A 20,674-nucleotide genomic window follows, 5' to 3' on the forward strand; every position below is an offset into this window, starting at 1 on the left:
GCGCTTTTACAGCTGATATAGACGATTCACTGCAGTCTTCAGACACATGTTGCTGTTCAGAGAAAAAAAAGAAATCACAGCTGGAATCAGAATAGAATAAATTCAAAACATTAAAAAAAACAAACAACTGTTGAGGTTTTCTGCAAAATATCTCAGCTTCCTGAAAGTACCAGCAATCCCACTTAATGGTGTATCATAGAGATGCTGGCAGAGACTGATCTGCCAGTACAATTGTGCCTCCAGCCTGTATGTGCTGACCATCCTGGTTATATTTTTTTTTTAAAGCAAGCTGTATAGTAAGCCAAAACAAGACCAAAGAACCCTGCACAACAGCAATCGTGACATCCGTTTTGGCACTGGCTGCTGTGCACAAAGAAGAAAACAGCTCGCATGCACCACCTGTGAGATGTGCAGTATATATATTACTATGGTGATCGAGTCAGGTTCAAAGAGCTCCACCTTGAAAAGTCTGCCTTTAGGCTCAATATACACTACGATCCTATTGATCTCACTTCTTAGTTCATCTCTCCAGTGATTTCATCCTGATTACAGCTTGACAGACAATAACATTGAGGATGTTGATAAAGCCTACTGAAGCTACTCCTTCTTCTACTTTCTTTAGGAGTAAAGAATCTCATTTCCCGTACTACAGTCTGCAGATTATTACAAATGCCCATAATTAAGAAGTGTGCTGTTGGTCTAACTGCACAATGCAGCAACTCTAAACTTAAAATTGAATTCAGACATTGTGTAATATAGCAGTGTAAATACACACTGAAACATCCAGAATGACAGATTAAACAATGTTCAAGTAACTTTTCCACAAAAACTTCAAGCTTCTCAAATGTAACTTTTAATATGTTTGCTTGGCCCTTTAAAAAATAAATGAAACACCTTAGAATTTAGACAAGACAAGATATCTGAAATGTCAATTAATCCAATTCTGTTTTATAGTCACTCAATCTATAAAACATCAGAGAAGGAAATTAATTGTCTTATATTTTGTATTCTGTGACCAACAGCAAAAATTCCAGAGTAAAAATCATTTGGAAATGTGTAATTATGCACAATAAATAGCTTCAACTGACTCATTAATCAATAAACGGCTGCAGATTCATTCTTCAGATATCACTAAGGAGGCAAGGAAACTCCTTTGTAAGACATTTAATGATTCAAATGGCCAATTAAGAAAATAAATGGATAATAATTACCTAAACTGCATCTGCTATGACAGTTTAACAACACATGAAAGAGTTCTGCCTGTTATTTTGTTTATCCAACAGTACCTAATGGAAGACCTTCAGCTCAAAGCTACAACAGTATATATGAGATGACTACATGATCACTTGAATCATGATTAACATCCATTGTCAACTGTCCACTAGAGGGAGTTTTAATCTGTCTTTAGGGAAAAATAAAATAAGAGTACATAGATCCCTCTTCCACATTCTCCATCCACTGGACTGAACTACAGCTTTGTGTTGTCCAGTTGAGGAAAGCTCGGGGCTGCTTCCTGCTGTCAGCGTGCATGATATCATCATCCAAACGAGGCCTTCGAGTCTCAGTGTGTCTGTGCATGCTCAACAATGGCATGCTATCTTTAAAGTCCTTTTATGTGATGCTATGTGTCACTGCGCTGTAATGCTAAAGTCAGACAAAACAGGTTTAATTCCTGCCAGTGGATGAAGTGGTTTGCATTCTTTCATCTCGCACAGTACTGACGCAGCATGTTTTCAGTACCCTAGGCAAAGTATTCACTGAGGCCACTGACTGCCACAAGGCTCCCAGCAGGCTATGGGGCAGGTTCAGCTGCTTCCTGTCTGCTCACCTCCTGTTACACAGAGGGTGCGATGCAGGGAGTAGCACCACTAATAACATGCAGACACACTGCTGGGAGAGAGCGAACCGGCATCTCCTGCACTGTCCACTTCAATGATTGAGCTGAGTGTCATCATGCAATCAGCTGGCCAAACTGCCATGGAAAATGAAGGCTGTCTGAGCACACACAATGTAAAATAAATCCTTTACAAAATTATCTAAATAGGGAGAAAAAATAACAAATCACAGGACATGTTTTTGTACTTTGAGGGGGCCAGTCATGCTAACTATAGTCCCCCTTAAGCCTCCTGGGAGAGGGAGAGAGAATAATCCTTGTTGCAGTCTCAGAAGGATGGAAATAATTAGTTAATACCTTTGCACAGTCTAAGCTTGTGATTTCCTTGTGTCTATGTAACGCAAGAAAATGAACTCCCCTTGTGCATTTGCGAAACTGTCGATCGCCATACTTCAGCGATGGTATGTTCCTCCATGTCATGTCTACAGCTACTGCTTGTCAATCAGTCTTCCAGTGTAAACCATTTAAAATTTAGTGGTGACCAATTTGCAACTCAGCATACTCCTTCATGAGACTAGAGGCTGATTGACAGCTCCCTGAAGACATCTCCATTACACTATCATGATGAGTGAGAACACAGAGGAGAAAAGATAGAGGGCTTCCTGTGGGAGTCAGGCATTCTTCCACTAATATTAATCACGCATATATTTATCGTAGAGCAAAAAATGTGAAGATACTTTTAGATAGCTCTGGTCAGCATCCATCTCATGGATTAAAAATGTGACAAATAAGACTTTTTTTCACAGATATGAAAAAGATAATTGTGCCTTGTCTGTAACTGCTGCATACACAACGAATTGGTGTCACAGAAATCTTGTTAATGAGATGAGACAATTTTACTGCCTTACCTGCAGCTCACACCAGGCCACCTCCACCCAGGTCTCAGTATCCAGGCCTTTGTAGACTGTCTTGAAGGAACCTCTCCCCAGCTCTATGTCAAATTTAAGGAACCTTCCCCCTGGAGACGTGGAGACTGCCTTCATCTCTGCCTCCTCCTCATTCTCCTCACTGGCTGCCTTGACAGCAGCTTTACCACCATCACTGCATGTAACATTTAGCGCGTCGCCACCTTTCTCCTTGTCCTCATCGGCGCTGGCGCTCTCTGTTGCACTGTCTTTAAGCCCACCTTGACTTTCAGTGCTGGATCCCTCCTGTATCCCACAGCTGGTCCCCCTTGACCTGTCCACAATTGTTCGCAGGTTAATGTTTAGGATCTTACTCCTGTTATTACATTCAGGTGCTTCAAAGGCCTGCTCATCTGTGTCTGAAAACCACAAACTTCTCCTGATGAATCTCTGATGCACAATCCTCTGATAACTGGAGGAAGGATATGCGCTGGGGTCACTCCCACCTCTCACTACAGAGTCCACAAGACTGACGGGTCCATCACCCATGGCCTCGCGCACATTTTTGCCCGGTTCACACTGAGACTTGGTTACAGGCGAATTTCTCAGGTCTTGATGGTCCCCGGAGCCTGATTTAGACTCCGGCTCCATGGTGACTTAAAAGTTCAGTCGCCTTGGTTTCCAGGTCATTCGTGCCATCACGGGTAGACTTTCCAACACGCAGATCGACAGATGAATACCTGCAGCGCCCACTCGGTGACGCAGTTTGCCGGGAGAGGCCCTTAACAACACTGGGATGGATGACATAGACAAGATTTTATCCGCTAATAATAATAATAATAATAATAATAATAATAAAAAGAACCTGCAAAAGAAATGCGATATGCCCCAGTTATACATTATTGCTAAAGCTATCGATGGGCGTTAAGCATGGTAATAATCACTGAGGTGAAGTTAGCTGCTGTCAGTAAGAGGGGGTTGACAAAAAGACAAGCCCAGGAGTTAAAGCATTGCTTCCAGAAGCCATCGTCGTCCAGGTGACCGAGAAACTAGCAAGCTGGCTTCGGCGACATAAGTTTGGCAACTAGCTAGCACTAAATTCCCCCCAGTATACCCACAATATTATCTTACGTTCAAATACTGACATTAAAAAAATAAGGCACGACTTACCTTGTTCAAAAAAGGGGCATAAAAAACACCCTCGAGTAAAACTGACGCTAGTGACACACAGCAGAGACAAACCTGCCAGGTCCAGTAGCAGCACTCAAAAAAAATCCTCGCCAACGTTAGCCGACTGTCCACGACAAAAGGTGGACTTCAAAAACGCCCTATCTGCATATTATCTCCATTTTCAAGCACAGGAGCCGCCCCAGCGACCGCAAACAAATTCGGGCTTTCTTAACTGAACACATACCACATGCTGACAAGAAATAACTGACGAATTTCTTGTATTTATCTCCTTTTAAGTCCCCGCATCCCTCTCTTCGGTTGCAGCTCCCGATGCGACTCTCCCCACTGTTTCTTCTTCTTCTTCGCTGCCGCGTAAGTAAATAGCACACACGGGTCGCTTTAAGACTCGGGTTTTTTTTATTTTTCCTGTAGTCCCCTGGGTAGTTAACTTAAACCAACAGCTGTTTGCGCTTGTCATCGCCTTCCACCATTTGGTTAGTGCACCGGTGAGGTACACCAAATGTGTTTCCCATTCAGTTCGCTTGGCTCCACGCCCCTGGTGAGGACTATAGAAGGGAGGAGGGTGGAGGTGGGGGGAATGGTCCATCCAATCATACGGCACTCTGGGACGCCACAGAAAGCCTACTCATCATATTGCTGTGCTGTCCAACGGACAGAGTGACACGGGGTGAGACAAAGGCTGATTAGAGTCAGTGCAAGTAAATTACACAGCAATTGAAAACATAAATAAATAATTTCTCACACCCTTTGCAGACTCAGTCACGTGTCTTAACTCCCGAGCCTGCTGTTGAAACAACATTTTTCCATTATCACTGCTGTTGTGTCACTATAATATAGTAGTTACACGTGCATCAGTAGCTCTGTCACGTAGCCTTGGCTACGTGCTTGCGGGTCCAGTCTTCTCTACCCCTACAGGATATTTTGCCACTTTGCTGCAGCCTGCATCTGAGGTGTAGCAGCTCTTCGCACAGGGCAAAAATGAGCAGCAGCATCAACAGGTTAAGTGGCACCGAGGTAAGATATTTGCAGCCCCTTTTTAACATTCATCGAGAGAAAATGTAAATCCTCTGGTTTATAGATGTCTATAGGCTAAGTAGATTGAGCTTACAAATTGACATGCTCACAAGTGCAATAAATAAAAGATGCACGAAGAAAGATTACCTGATTAATAAGAGTATTCTTGCTGTTTTGCATGCTTTTATACAGTAGAATAGAAGGAGTGTTAATACAGTGCAAAAATGCACGGACCGCAAAGCAATCGCTTGGATATGGGCACTTGGGAAATGTGCTGTCATGCAATCATTTTTGTTTAGGTTGAATTTTTTGTTGCAAGAAGTGTTGATTCATTGTCGTGGTCATTTCTGTACCCAGAGTTGTCGGTTGTTACTTTTTATTGTAAGCCGATCGTGTAAAAGTATCCACCTCCTGCGGTTTCTGCGCTTCCATGCCACTTCTGTGCCTTTTCTCATGTTACATGTCATCTGCATGTGAGGTACATTCAGAGGTGCATACGCTTTGCAGAATAGAAGTGGTGCTGAATAAGACGGATTTTATGTCTCCGCAGAAGCATTTGACCAGACATCTTAAAGTCTTTTGCAGGCATGCTGGGTCAGATGACAGTCTGGTCTGGCTTAGGGGTGAAGTATTGTTGGTACCTGAGTGACCTTATAAACAATGAATGCCCTCCTTTGTTACCAGTGCACTGGCTTAAATGCACACATAAAAACAGACACCAGGTTTTACTTTTGTATTACATCATCCTGCTTCATGCCACAACTGTAAAGCTCACAGATTGATTACTTTAGTTTATTAGGCAATTGAAGCTGCCATTTAAGAGTAGTTCAGTCCTGCATCTAATGTGCAGCATCCAGTTTTACAGGGCAGGGAAATGGACTTCACTCTGTTATCTGCATGGTCACTGTCTTAATAGCGCCATTTAATTTCAGATGTGTGTGTGTGTGTGTGTGTGTGTGTGTGTGTGTGTGTGTGTGTGTGTGTGTGTGTGTGTGTGGATTTGAGGAAGAAGGCAGGAGGAAGAGAGACCCTGGCAGCCACAGATACTTCCTTGCAACAGTCAGAGCTCAGCCAGCATTTGCAAAATGTAATACCCTTACGCTCGATAAAATGAGCAATTGATCTCATTTACAATGTGTCCCCCACCAGTGTGAGTCAATATGAGTGTTTTTTTTTTTTTTTCAATCCGTGGCTCTTGTAGGGTGAATATCTCACAGGAAGACTTTCTGCAGGCTTTTAATATCCTTGCCTGCCTTTCACTGAAATCTAAGACCAATGAGATGAGTCAGATTTCACTTTCTTTGATAACCCGTAGTTTAAACTGCAGCTTTTCACTAAATGAGAAAGTGTTTTTGATTTGTTTGGGTTTTTTTTTCCCACCATAAGTGCCTTAGCTGTATAGACCACACTCAGAAACAGTCATGTTTGCTTTGCTTTGTGCAAGGCTGTAAAACTAAAAGCTCTACAGAGATTCATGGAAATTAGATTTACAGTTGGGTCGATTGTCATCTGGAAAGCTGGCCAGATTTTGAGGTGAGTGAGAGAAGAAGGCTGCTGATAGGACTTGATGGATGGAGAGCAAAGAAGTGCTTATGCACGAAGAAAAAAAAAAGTAAGTGAAATACTCACTCATGCAATTAGAGTTAATTTAGCGTTTCATCATATAGCTGATGAATTAACTAAATAATAAATGTACGGTTTCACTGTCTTAAGTGGTGTCTTGCTTTGTTGCCTTGAAGAGCTTTCTACATGTCAGACACAGAGCTTAACAATACAAAGCTAAAGGCACTGCATACTCTCTAAGTAACTTACATGCGGGTAGTGTAATCAGTTAGTGTGACGGCATGGGAAACGGAGAAAAGTTTAGGATTAGGTGTGCAAGTTGAATGAGTTCATTTCGTTTTTGGGAAATCAGCCAAAACGTTCATTTGCTTCTGAATACACAATGAAAAATGGATTTATTTGATCTGAGGTTTGGGTTAAATCACGGGAATTAAGAAATTGCAGTCTTTCCAAAGTTGTAAAAAGCATGTATTATACAACTCTGCATCTAGCTTTAGCATTAAAAAAATATGAGAAGTAGCGAATGTGAACATAAGGGTCTTTTATTTGTTTTTCACCCTTGGTAATCCTTTGCATTCTGCAACCCTGGGTTGAAAGGTAAAATAATGTCATATTTTCTCATTCAATTCAATTCAGCTTCAATTTTATTGATATAGCGCCAAATCACAACAACAGTTGCCTCAAGGCGCTTTATATTGTAAGGTAAAGACCCTAGAATAATACAAAGAAAACAGAGGAAACCCCAACAATCATATGACCCCCTATGAGCAAGCGCTTTGGTGACAGTGGGAAGAAAAACCTTCTTTTAACAGGAAGAAACCCCCAGCAGAACCAGTTTTATTCTCAGTTTTATTTATGTGATTTATAGGAATGATTTCAATTGCTCAGTTAAGCGCTTAGGTCAACATTCATTGTTTGAAGAAGCCCTATATAAATAACTTACTGATTAGCTGGTTTCCCTTCTCATTCCCACATTGTAGTGTTAGTGACACCTTACAGCAGAAACTGAATAATGTTAAATATTATTACATGATTTCATCTGTTATTCCACAGTGACACATAACTGAGAGTTAAGATCCAAACAACTTTTATGTCTCTGACTATCTCCCCCTCCCTCGTTACCTTGCTCCTTCTCTCCCCTCGGTGTATCTCCCCCGAGACTGATTCAGACTAGAAATGCACTGTGAATAATTCATCACAAAAATCAGCACTGAAACCTAGAACCAGTACAGCACAACTGATTTAATGAGAACTTTTCTCTTTTTTTTCTACAGTTTAGATAGCTATAAATCTGGTGTGTCTAGATGACTGACAAGCACTGGGTTTCTCTGGGATATAAAAGTCTTTCCAAAAATGCAATTGTGAGTTGCCTTCCACTTTTTTCCCAAATATTATTCAAACGAAAACCAGGATCACGTACATTCTCTTTTTAAAAAAAATAATTTGTAGCATGTTATCCCTCCACTCCACTCACAGCTGTTGAGTAAGACACATTACAAGAGCCTGTATTTGCTATCGTTTTTGCACTGAATGTCTCCTCTACTGTGATTAGTTGTTGTGCTATTTTGCCAGCTGTATGATGCGAGTAGACAGCAGGATTAATCGTGATAAATAGCTTGGGCAGACAGAGGAAATGACCTTTAGATTTGGCCTACGCACATGTCAAAAATGAGGAGTTCTTTTTTGGAAAAAATTAAACCTCCTGCGTTTCTAGACATAGTGACTCCATATTTCCAACCTGCGATCTCACAACCAGTATTATCTCACTGTGGTCTGTTGACTCTGGGATAAAGGGCTGTATTTTTTGAAAAACCTATGTCAGTGTGTGAGAGCAGAAAGGCTGACCCTGACACGTCATGACAGTATGCCATTTGTGGTATTTGGAGCAGATCACAGTCACAGGACACCCTGCCACACCACATTGCTTTCCAGCGAAAATGCATGTTTGGCTTCACAAAGCATGTCCTAAAATGTGTTTTAATTCCTCGTTGTGAAGGTGTAACACAGTGCAGTGGATCTTTGAGTTGAAAGGATTTGGAAAAAACACATTTTGTTTTTTGTTTTGTTTGTTTTTTTAGCATTTGCTGGATACTGCCGAGATGTCTCTGAAGTGTTCACATGAATCTATGATAAAGCATAAAAGTTAAACTGATAAGTAGAATGCCAGATGATGAACTTGGCCAGTAACCCATTTAATACATCTTCTAAAAAGCAGAGATTTATTAAGAGAATTAAACATGGCTTGTCCAGTGGTTATCACAGGATTAAAAAAAAAAATCTAAATAATTACTGCAACCAGAGTACCAGATCATTACCAACCCCATCGACCACACCTTCTGTTCAGAGTGTACTTCCCCTCATACATCAAGTTAACCCATGCCAGTTGATTGCTGTGAATCTCTTAAATACATTGTAATTCAGCTGTAGCCTCATCCATGGTAAATTAGAGGGTGCAGCTTTTCTTTCCTTTCTTTTTGTCTTTATCCCTCGAGCAGAGGGAAGACAGCTCGCACCACTTCTGCAGTTTGGTTAATCTCAGACAAACTATGCTCTCTGCAGCTGCAGGGAGTGTTATGATAAAAACGGAAGATTTTGGTGTTCAGGAAGAGACTGCTGATTTTTTTTTTCCTTCTCAAAGAAAGAGAGGCATTGGCATTCATGCTTTGACCTTGTCGCCACTGAATTTTAAAATGTGGTTCTCAGGTGTAATGAGCCATCATTTTTTATAGAGACAGACTCCTTATTCACCAATAAGATAACTTTTTTTCCAGAACCTTCTGGTCCAGTGGATATGTATGGTTCTCTCTTTGCAGTACATAGTCCACTGACATGGAGTGAATACACAAACACACTCACAACTGAGCTAATCTAATGTTGCATCACGCTCACCCACACAAGAATCGATAGGTTACACAACTCAGAGTAAAAGTAACTTTCTTAAACGCTTTTGATCAACTGCTGATTAATCATAGAAATGAATTATCATATTTACTCACCTCTCTTCCTAAGTCCCTGGTTTATTGAGCATAAAATATAACAAAATAATAAAGCACATTTTGTTCTGAAGTGAATATTTATTTCAATTCAGTTCATATATTCAAGCTGGATCTTACCTTAAAGACCTCATAGTATCACCCTATCACCCTAAAAGAGCATTTTACTCTCAGACTTCTGGCTCCCAGTTTGGATCCAGGAGACAGATAGCCTCTCTAATTTTAAGATTAGGCTTAAAGCTAATACCAGCTCACAACAACAGTTATCCCAAGGTAAGGTAAAAATCATGTAATATTAGAGAGTGAACTCCAAAGATCCCCCAACAATGGTGGGGAGGAAAAGCTCCCTGTCAACAGGTAGACCCTCTGGCAGAACAAGGCTCAGAGAGGGACTGCCGTCTGGACAGAGGACCATAGGCGCACGATGAGCCACGAGCAGGACATCACAGAAACTACTGAAGAAAGTAGACAAGAGTTAACAAGATGCAGCAGTGGCCTATGAGTGTACGGGAAGTAAAAGCGAGGAGGGAAGAAGAAGTGCTCAGTGCATCCACTAGCACCCTGGGTTTAGAGCAGCATAATTAAAGGAACTTGATGAAACTCTTAGATTTGTCAAAAAGGAAAGTGAAAGACTAATTTTAAGAGTAGAGAGGGTGTCTTTCTTCAGAACCAAAACTGAGAGTAGGTTTCACAAGAGAAGGTCCTGATAGCTGAAGGCTCTACCTGCCAAAAGATGGGCAAACTGAGGTAAACTGCTATCATATAACACTGGTTCTTCTTGGCTTTGCTCAGCCCATTTCTGCAGCTGTCCATCAAGCTTCAAGAGAATGTGATATGGGCAGAATATGAACAAAGGATCACTCTATCACTCTACACTGATAGTTTTTTTTACAGATAAGAAAATCAATCATTTGACTGTTTTGATTTATAAAGTCAACAAATACTGGAATAGAGGGCAACAAGTGCGGCGCAGGCTCATAGAAGCAGTATAAAATGCCCAGAGCTCAATGCTCATATGACACTAGCGAAGGAGAAAATGTGCAGACTGAAAGTGATCGCTTGAAACTATTCGCACAAACGGCATATGCTGACTTCGTGTTTGTCATGTTTTAATGGTACTGTTACCGGATTGCCAGTATCTCTTTGCTGTACTAATGGGTTTTCAAAGGTCACTCTTCTGTAATGGCTGTTGTTGTTCTAATTAGGTCAGAATGATAACCAGATCCTCACCATCCGTGCTCAGGAAACACAAAATTACTGCTAGTCTCATCAAAATGATGCCTTGTTGGCTCTACTGAAAGAACAAAACACAGCACAGAGCAAGCCTTTCTGCTTGTTTCCCGGCGTTCTTCTTTCTGTCATTATCTGCAAGCCATAAACATTATCTCTGTGCCAATTACTCTCTTCTCTCCCCCAGACCACCCATCCAGATGCTTGGCCCAGAAGCCCAGCTCCTCTGAACATGAACCACTATGCCAATAAGAAGAGTGCAGCTGAGAGTATGCTGGATGTGGCCCTGCTGATGGCCAATGCCTCCCAGCTAAAAGCTGTCCTGGAGCAGGGGCCAAGCTTCCACTTTTACACCCCCACCATCACCCTAATCAGCATCTCTCTGTGTCTACAGATCACAGTCGGGGTCCTGCTTATCTTCATAGGTGAGAAAGTAAACATAGCCTGAGCCCTTCTGGTGTATCAGAGGTGTTTTTGCTGTCTGGCATCTCACATCCTTTACTTGCCCACTTCATCCTTCCTATTCTAGCAAGATTACAGCGATCTATATGCCACATTTTGCCCTACAATGCACCCCCCTCCCCCATAAATGTCAAGTCTACTGACTCCTGACAAACAACCTATTAGGAGCTGGATTCAGTCTCTATAGCAACCAGGACTGAGAGGTCAAAGGGTTCACTAGGTTTTACTGCTGATATCAGCACTGCTGGGAGTTGGGAGAGGTGCTGTGTATGTGTGTAAATGTGTCAATATGTGTCAGTATGTATGTATCTCCATGTGTTGGAACAAAGAGAAAAGCCCAAAAAGAGACAGATGTAGCAACAATTTTTTAGGAGGTCTGCTGATATATCGGGTTGAAAAATTTGTGCGTGTAAATAAAAATAATATAAGTTGGGGATAAATAAACTAATTTAGTTTTTTTTTCCCTGACACACTGAACAACAGGTTAATGAACTTTAAGCCAGTCACAATGACTCAGCTGTTGATGGATGAGTAAATAAAGTGAGTTTTGTTTGGTTAGTGTGAAACTAACAACCCCACATGTCTTATCTACCTCCTCTGTGAAACTGCTGAAAAAAAATCTTAAAATAATCAATTATCAATCAGATATTTCAAAGCACGCCCAAATGAATATTTCCTCCCTTGTTGCTCAGATTTCTGCAAAAAAAATATTATATCATCATCAACATTGTTACAGTATGAGTATACAGTACAATCAGATATTATTAACTCTGACATTTGCACATTGAGGTATTCACATTAAAAACGTCACATGTCCATAAGACACATCAAGCACGTGAGAGTCATCACTCATTCATTGCCCCTTTGAACTCCTTCACCAGACTTAAACAGCATCCCTCGCCTTTACCAAAATATCACACACATTTCTTTCTCATTACTCTTTTCTTCATTTTCGTTTACTCTTCTGAACTTCTTTGGCCTCTCGTCCTCACATCCCTCCCTCCCCGTTGGATCCAGCTCTCTCTAATGGAGCCAGTGGTGCGTGATGTGAACGGCCTACATACTGGCCACCCCAACCAGACTCTAGCCCCCACCAAGACAGATCAGATACACACACACACATCACAGGAAGGGTTCTTACGCTGTTTAACCTCTGGTAATTTCCATCAAATACACACACCCATGCACATATACATGGCTACTGCACACCCATTTGTATGAATATGCATTCATGTGACCATTATTCACAGGCGACTCCCTGTACTGCTGATGACACCATAGTAATGTCTTTGTCACAACACTAATTAGCTGTTTTCATAACATTTAACACATGCCATGATGCTATTAAAACACAAAAGAAATGACACAGTTGCATATAGGAAATACAAGCTTCCCTTGATCAGTTTTCTTCCCCTGTATTGTTCTTTCTCTGTGATTTGAACCTGACACTTGTTTTCTTTCCCTGTGTGACATTTATGCCTGCGATGTATAGTAAATGTATCACATCGATCATATACATGTTTACATTGGGGGACGCTATTGTTACAAATCCAATTCCAAAAAAGTTGGGAAGCTATGTTAAATGCAAATAAAAACAGAATGCAATGATTTGCATATCTCACAAACTCATATTTTATTCACTATGAAGAATAGAAAACGTATTAAATGATTCAGCTGAGAAACTATACTATTTTAACAAATGTATCGGGTGCCGTTAGTAGCAACAGGTCTAAACAAAAGTTGAGACAGGGCCATGTTTACAACTGTGTAACAGCGTCTCTTCTTTTAACAACAGTCCATATATGTCTTGAAACTTAGGAGACCAGTTGTTGGACTTTTCGGAGAGGAATTCTGTTCCATTCTTGTCTTATTCTGAAATATAGGATTGTAGCTGCTCAATAATTCTGGGTCTTTTTTGCCACATTTTTGGTTTCCATGACAATTTCATGTCTGTTTTTTTATGGCAGTGTCACCTGAGATTCCAAAGATCACGAGCATCCAGTATTGATTTTCATCATTGTCCCATGTGCACGGAGATGTTTCCAAATGATTGGAATCTTATGATGATGTTATGAATTGTAACTGATAAGATGTTCAAAGTCTTCACGATTTACAAAGAGGAACACTATTCTGAAATTGTTCCACAATTTGTAGATGCAGTTTTTTTGCAGACTGATGAACCTCTGCCTACTGCACCATTACTTTTGACAAACTCTGCCTCTTTAAGATGATCTTTTTGTACTCAGTCATGTTACTGACCTGTTGCCAATTCAGCTAATTAGTTGCAAAATGTTCCTTAAGCTGTTTCATTTAAGTACCATTTACTTTTAAAGCCTTTTGCATTTCCCTATCCCAACTTTTTTGAGTGATCAAATTCAAAATGAGCTAAAAATTTTAATAACATAGTAAATTGATTGCAGTAGATCTAACTTTTTTGCCACGTTAATCTGAGTTTCCTCTAAGTGAAAAATGAAAAACTGAATATTGTATTGTTTCCTTACATGCTTGCGTCATAAAATAAAAGACACAAATAGATGTATGAGCATTCTGAACCCAGAATTAAGTAAATATAGATTTGTGGTTGACAGTAAATCTTTGCACCATAATGAGTTGGCTTTAGTCCCAGAATAGAGTAGATTGTTGTGCAATTAGACATTATCTGAGTTGTGTGTTGTTCTGCTTTTGTTCACAGTTCGATGGAACCTGAATGATGAGCAAAAACACCAGAGGCTGAACTTCATGGAAAACTTGGCTACAGGTCTGGTGTTCATCATCGTGGTGGTCAACGTCTTCATCACAGCTTTTGGAGTCCATCGAACAAATTACAGCAACTGACCACGCACACACACACAGGCACATCTATGTATGTGTGTATGCATTATTTTCACAGTCTTTCACTGCTCCCCTCTCTCTTTTCAAACAGGTATTTTCTCTCCTGCCTTACTCTGCAGTTTGCTCCTAAAAACTTTCATGTCGTCAGCATGTTTTTGCTCTACTCCTCTTCTGACCGGACCTTCACAATCACCTACATGACCTACAAACACAGTGACCTCTCCAGGCTCGCAGAGAAATTTCCACCAGAAAACAACTCGAACAAAATACACAGCTGTTCATTTACCAGAAAATCATTGTCCCGCATGGCTGCAGGCACCGAGAGAAAATAGCGAACAAGAGAGAAACAGCCGTAGCGACAAAGAGGTCTGGTACGTAAACAACACAACATTTGTTCTGAATGGACAAACAGGAAAGTGGAGACAGCAGCAGTCAGGACCATGTGACCTCATGCTGTCTGTCTCTTATGCTGTCCGACAGTGACCCGAAGCACTAGCCAGACATGGATGCACAGTCTCACACACACACCTGAACACTCTTTAATTTTTAATTGCACCAATGACGTTTGATCATGTTTAACGGGTGTGCTGAGCACATGTATGCAGCACAGGGCAGGCCTCATCCGCCTCAAAACCACTACCCACCTCCACAGCTTTAACTTTACTATCAACTCTACCCCACAGGCGTCATGCCTAACATTCAGTTATAACAGTGTTTGGTTGTGCTATGAATCCCTCTGTGACGAGCAAAGCCGGACTTTGTTTGTGGTTCTTTGGACCAGAAGTAGCTGGTGAGTCAGAGTCAACAGAGCACAGACCCCGGCAGAACTACTTGTTAAAACAGAAGCCTTAATTAGGCAGCAATGCCACTGAAACCCCAATTAGAGCACAAGCAAATGCTCATTTTATACACTTGAGTGGTTTGACATAAATATCCAGTAAAGAAAATTTGAGGCTGTTTCACATAATTATCAGCTAAAAACCGTAATCGCATTCATGCAGCTATCTATAATTTCTCCAAGGTGGTTGTGAGGATGCACCTTTCAGATGGCAAAACGTCGCCATCTCATCCTTTTCCTCCCCTACAACTATCATTGGTAACCGTGGAAACAGCCACACTGAGAGCCAGATTTGATGATACACACAGCTTCACTTGGAGGAGATCTGTAGATTGATATATATACATAATGTATATCCATGGCTCCTACCGCTCTGTCTTGAAGTTTAACAAAGTGACTCTGTGGGGGCTGCGCATCAGAGGATGCTGATGATCAACGAGGACTTTTAGTTCCTTTGAAGCGAGTGTATTAATAGCTCTCTCGTGGGAATGTGGATGCCAGAGTGTGAACTGAACAATCACTCTGGTGACATTTCCAGCCCCCTTTAGCACCTCCCAATTCCTCCTCCCTCTCTCTTTGACTCCCCTCTCATCTGTTGCTCTCACTTCGCAGGGAAGACAGTAGCAGAAAAATGCTGCCGAGTGCAGATAATCTTCTGAGATCAGACACCTCTGCTCTGCTGCTGTGATGTAGACCTTACCTCTGATGTGACTACTTTCCTGCACATTGTTTATTACAAGAAACAGAGAGCATTCAAATGCACCCATCAGGGTATTTCAAAGGCATTCTAGCTAGCAGCATTTAATAGAGCATTTAATCAAGTTAGCTTAACTCATTCAACCAAATTGATTGCCATTATTCATTAATGAGGTCTGATCCCTGCTTCCCATTGTCATTGTTATAGCACGCTTGAATATTTTTCTGTTTTTTTGTGTGTGTGTGTATGAGTGAGGAAGTAGTGCCCTCTAGTGTATGTGTTGCTGCTGTTGAATCAATTAGATGAATAATTTAACATAATCTCCATTTCATGATGACAGTGCAGTGAACAGTGCCAGAAACTAACCCGGAAAAGCTAATCAATGCACTGCTAATTACCTTTAATTCCCCTTTGTTGCTACACTACGGCAACATATACAGCATTTAATTAATGATGTTCCCATTTCTACAAAGATCTTTGTCAAATATTTGTTACACAAGACTAAAAATAAGATGCAAACACAGGTGATCCAAATTTGCTGTGCTTTATTTGAAAATAAGTAACACTATTAGAGTGCCCTTTATTTTGCAAATTTCATAAAAGGCACTGGAAGTGGGCTAAGGTGTGAGCATACATGTATTTGTTGTGTATTTTAAAAAAAAGAAAATCTTTGTTGTGAAATGCATTAACAAACCGAGCAATGAAAAAATCAAGTTGTTAAATTAAGTGCAAACCAAGAACCTTCCCACACAGGTGCTCCCACTTGAAGCTCTCCTCAAAATACACTTCATTGCCCACTCTTGGGTTTGTTGCACCCAAACAACCGACTCAGTCTTTAGTAAGTGAAAACAGCTTTGTGGGAGTGCAGCTGCACAGTTACACTTGGTTATTATTACGCTTTAAGCATTTTAGTTAAAAAAAAAAAAGAAATTCATAGCTATCTACAAACATGAAATCCAGGCAAGAATCATACATACAAGTACTCTGGAAGAACGTTGCATAGTTCTGCCATTTCAGATGTACGCTGTGAGAATTTGTGACAGAATGTGTCAGGTCAAGTTACGTTCCTCCAATTAGTACTTTTGTACATAAATTAGTATGTGAGGTTTAGCAAAATGATTAGTTTGGCACAGAAAAAAAGACATTTTTCATGGCTTCTTCTTCTCATTGCCTCGATGTTTTCATTTTTTTTTACTTTCCAACTTCTCCATATGAAATGAAAACATCTCTAGCATCTTTACTCAGTCTTACAGCGGAGCAGTGAAGAAACACTCCAGTGCATCTCAAGGTTTCACCCTCTGTGTCTATAAAGAAGAGCAAAAAAATGTTTGCTGTGTATGGAGGGTATGTTTTGAAATGTTGAACATGATCACAGTAAGTAAAGTAAGTCTCAAGTCTGTGTCCCTCTCACTTTTTGTGCCACGACTCACCTCCGTAATAGTAGAGTATTGCAATTCCAACTACAAAACCGAAGCAGCTCAGGAAGAACATTGGTCCTGCAAGAGGAGAGAATAAAGTCATTAACTATACAATTATCTGATCAGTCTGCAGTGGCTCATACCTGCTTAATAAATTAGATGATCCAAAAAAAACTAAATACCACAAGCAAACTGAAATAATAGCCGATATTCTGAATGGCAAAGTCAAGAGTCCTAAATCTGCTCTGTGTACATAAAGTTGTCTTGCTCACAAGCTAAACAAGCTTCTTGGTATGACTTATGATCAGGAGTCAGTGTTTCACGGCATCTCTGATGACCCATTTCCCTGCTGACATACCTTTGACCCAGTGGATGCAGCTCTGACTGTTCAAAGGAATGCAGGCCAGAGGAAGCTGCTTTATACATGAGCTTAACTGCCCTCACAAAGCTCGAGCTCTCAGTGTGATGGAATGATGAATGGTGGAAGTAAAGAGCAGTGATGGGGCCGGCATTCTGATGCTAGGGGTTAAAAGGTTCAACAGACAACTGCGTTTGCTAAAGTCCACAGCTTAGTTGAGCTTAAGGGGCTTATCTTGGGATCAGCGAGGGGGTACAGAGGTACCCTGACACATACTCACACAAACTGTAAAACTATAATAATTTTTAAAATGCCATGCAGGCAAGATAAGGAAGAAAATGACACATATAAGGCTTTTATGAGTCACTACTTACATATTATCATTAAATATATTTCGCAAGTGATTACCAGTATCCGATTTGTTTTCAAATTGCCCCTTAGTTAGTGCCATTGTTGGATTGAAAGTCAGTTTTTAGTGTTTAGTCATATTTTTAAGCTGATAAATCAACAGAATAACTCAACCATTAACAGCAGTGCATTTGTGAGCTTTTCTGCCATCAAGTCAGTGACACCCTTACACTGTTCATTTGTTTGTTAGTTCATGTTTGTGATTGTATTTTGTGAACGTCATGCAACTAAATCTGCATGATTCCTCCTGAGAGGGATTGCAAGTAAGAGTGTGCATGTTTTTGAAATACATAAGTCCAATTTCCTGGAAAGCATGTCATGAATTGTCTAAACTATAGCAGAATCACTTAAATAATTACAGAATAATTACAGAATAACTAAGAAACAGCAACATTTATCGTATAACATCATTGTATAAAATCAACGAATGTTTTTTTTAGTTTGTGAAATCTCAATATTCTTAAATTTTAAAGATTTGAATGATTTACATAGAAACAACCCCTTTTTCTGTTGTTAATGATGGTGATTATATGTACCTCTGTCGTTAAGCACATATCGCTCTTGCCGAACTGTCTTGTCGTTAGTGCATTTTGAATCTGCCACCTCTAAAAACAGAAAGTAAAAGAGGTTAAAATGCAGCATTCCACTTTAACAATAACAACCTGTGAAGTGTTAAATGGCTACTTGGACAGCAGTCTAGGCAGCACATTAGCTTCTCTTTGCATCTTAAACAGGATAAGCCGATGTAAAGCTAGACACAGCAGGGGAGCCACCTTTATAGGACACTTTGGAAGCTGCTCCTGTAATTTGTCTAACCTCATCACACCAAATGTACAAGATGCACTTTTTTTTTTAACATGGTAGAAAAAGCAACCAGTGCTGAAAAAAAAAAAAAAAAAAAGCTTAGCAGACACAAAACTTATGCTTTAAGGATAAAACCAGAACCTTTAGGTCCCACAAAGACATTGGTTCAATAGTTGTGTCTGCAATAAAATTAATGTGAAATTGAACTTTATGGAGAAGAAACAGCTATCCTCCAATCTGGAATCTGTAGCCAAGAAAAGCTCAATGTTTCACCTCTTTCTCTGACTCTGCTGGGCAGGCTAGAGTAGATGTCCTCTGTATGGATGTGAAGGGCTCTGTAGAATTCATGGCATGCCTCTTCGCCTTTTCTGTGCAGGTGCTTCAAGAGGTCTGCTAACCGCACCTTGGTGGGCACGCTTAGGTTCCTGAACTGCAGGGAGACACAGGCTGCATTGAGTCACTGCACGCATCTGCACAGTATGCTTCTGTTTTGTTTGTGTAACACAAATAGCTGCAGTGACCCTGTGGGCTTCCTTGTCACTTAGTATCTGCGGGTAGATCCTGTTGAGCTGCAGGACAAGTCTGTCAACCAGCTCAGTGTCCATCCTCTGATCTGAGCACAGGAACTGGGAGTCACTCTGCAGCTGCTCTTGGTAACCATCGGTGTCTAGTAAAGGAAGATTGATGACAGTGAAAAGACATTGCTTAACAAGGGGTGTCAAGGCCAGCGCTGGTCAAAGCGTGGAGACCAGGTCAGAAACAGACTATGACCCTGCACAAATGGCTCATGCGACAAAGCCCTAACAGAAGGGCTGCAGATTTTATTGTTAGTTTTAGTAATTTCTTAGTAAGCTCGTTTTGGAATCAGCCATGTTCTGAAAATAAGGAACTAAGAGGTTTATTCTCTTGTTTAGAAAGGCGAATACAATAGCTGCAAATGTGTCAGTTTCACTACACTTTATAGCTTCTATAGCATAATGTTAGTACTGAAAATCAGCCAACTACAATTTAAGATGCATAAAATGGTGAGAGACAGCAGAAAGACTGTAAGGTGTTAGTGTTAATAGTTTGGACTCTGAACCATTCCCCCCCCCCAGAAATATGCATGAGCATTGTCTGTTTTCTTAAAAGAAGATGCTACACTTAAGAAGAAGACGACAAAAGGGGATCTATGGAAGTAAATATCCACACTGCCAATCATTAAGTAATATAGATATTGTACTTGTCCTGACCACTGTTGATATTCTTATGCGCAGTTGTGTACTTAACACATTAAACAGGCTACAGGCTGCAGCTGATGAGCAAACATACTACTAATATTTCTGCCATCTGTTCATAAAACATAAACTATTAACTAAATTAGTAGGTAAGTGTCAGATACTGTCATAGTGTTGCATTGCATGGTAGTTATTCTCAGTATCGTCATCCCAGTAGGAAAGATTCCACTAGTTTAATATTTTAACAGGATTTACTTTATCCCAATGTACAGTTAATGCTATAATATCTCTATGGACTAGACTGACAACAGAGGGAGCTGCGTGTCTTTAATAAAAGTCTGGATGCCTCTGATGACAGAAGTCTGCCGATTTAGTTACCGGTTGCATATCAGGACAAACGATGATACTGACCCATGACAAACTACTTAATAACTATGTGTAACAACAACTACTTTATACTATGACTTTACAGCAACAAGTGGCGCACCCAGAGAGAGAGCCTGGTAGGATATTCTGGAAGTCTTGGCTCTGGCGCAAGGATACGCGCAAAGCACTCACAACAAGGCGAAACATCTTACCCTCGCTTCACAAACCTGACATACTGACAAATTTACACCGTGTGTGAACTTGACAATCGGACCGACAGCCTTCCCGGTGAAACTTCCTGGTCTCCCCCGTGAGTCGGTGCTCCGCTGCCCCGTTACATCAGCACGCTTGGCCGTGGCGTCACCACATGACCGACCTCAAGGCTACATGATGATGTTAATGAGCCGGGCAGACAGTGACGGACTACAGCTTTATGTAGCAAACACTGAAGCACAGAAGTGCAACAAATAATCATACATCAGGTTATTCTAACCTAAAGGCTTGAATAATAATAATAATAACAATAACAATAATAATAATAATA

At 40.7% G+C, this 20,674-nt stretch overlaps 3 protein-coding genes across 11 annotated transcripts in view; 1 reads left to right on the forward strand and 2 right to left on the reverse strand.

The window, feature by feature from the left end:
* Nucleotides 1-4,509, reverse strand: part of LOC120718921 (serine/threonine-protein kinase WNK2) — a 40,844-nt gene extending 36,335 nt beyond the window's left edge. For all 7 annotated transcript variants that reach the window (XM_040007667.1, XM_040007673.1, XM_040007671.1 and 4 more), the window contains exons 1-2: nt 3,910-4,509; nt 2,743-3,530 (exon numbers count right to left, since the gene is read on the reverse strand). In XM_040007667.1, coding sequence (XP_039863601.1) covers nt 2,743-3,390 — 648 coding nt within the window. In that variant the 5' untranslated portion in view covers nt 3,391-3,530; nt 3,910-4,509. The remainder of the gene's footprint in view (nt 1-2,742; nt 3,531-3,909) is intronic.
* Nucleotides 4,510-4,523: 14 nt separating this feature from the next.
* LOC120718927 (ninjurin-1-like) lies at nt 4,524-17,099 on the forward strand. The gene is made up of 3 exons (XM_040007682.1): nt 4,524-4,944; nt 10,918-11,155; nt 13,885-17,099. Exons 1-3 carry the CDS (start codon nt 4,909-4,911, stop codon nt 14,025-14,027), a joined length of 417 nt encoding a protein of 138 aa, XP_039863616.1. The 5' UTR covers nt 4,524-4,908; the 3' UTR covers nt 14,028-17,099.
* Nucleotides 16,088-20,613, reverse strand: LOC120718925 (caspase recruitment domain-containing protein 19-like). 3 transcript variants are annotated; one of them, XM_040007679.1, is made up of 6 exons: nt 20,358-20,613; nt 19,069-19,214; nt 18,821-18,977; nt 18,280-18,348; nt 16,990-17,055; nt 16,088-16,863 (listed from the first exon to the last, which is right to left on the reverse strand). In XM_040007679.1, exons 1-6 carry the CDS (start codon nt 20,362-20,364, stop codon nt 16,751-16,753), a joined length of 558 nt encoding a protein of 185 aa, XP_039863613.1. In that variant the 5' UTR covers nt 20,365-20,613; the 3' UTR covers nt 16,088-16,750. The 3 variants fall into 3 exon arrangements, with proteins under 3 accessions (XP_039863613.1, XP_039863614.1, XP_039863615.1); XM_040007680.1 differs by having other exon boundaries at nt 20,343-20,613; XM_040007681.1 differs by having other exon boundaries at nt 20,252-20,613.
* Nucleotides 20,614-20,674: the final 61 nt, after the last annotated feature.

This window comes from Simochromis diagramma, unplaced genomic scaffold (genome assembly GCF_900408965.1).
Source record: "Simochromis diagramma unplaced genomic scaffold, fSimDia1.1 OVJJ01000545.1, whole genome shotgun sequence".
Classification (NCBI taxonomy): domain Eukaryota; kingdom Metazoa; phylum Chordata; class Actinopteri; order Cichliformes; family Cichlidae; genus Simochromis; species Simochromis diagramma.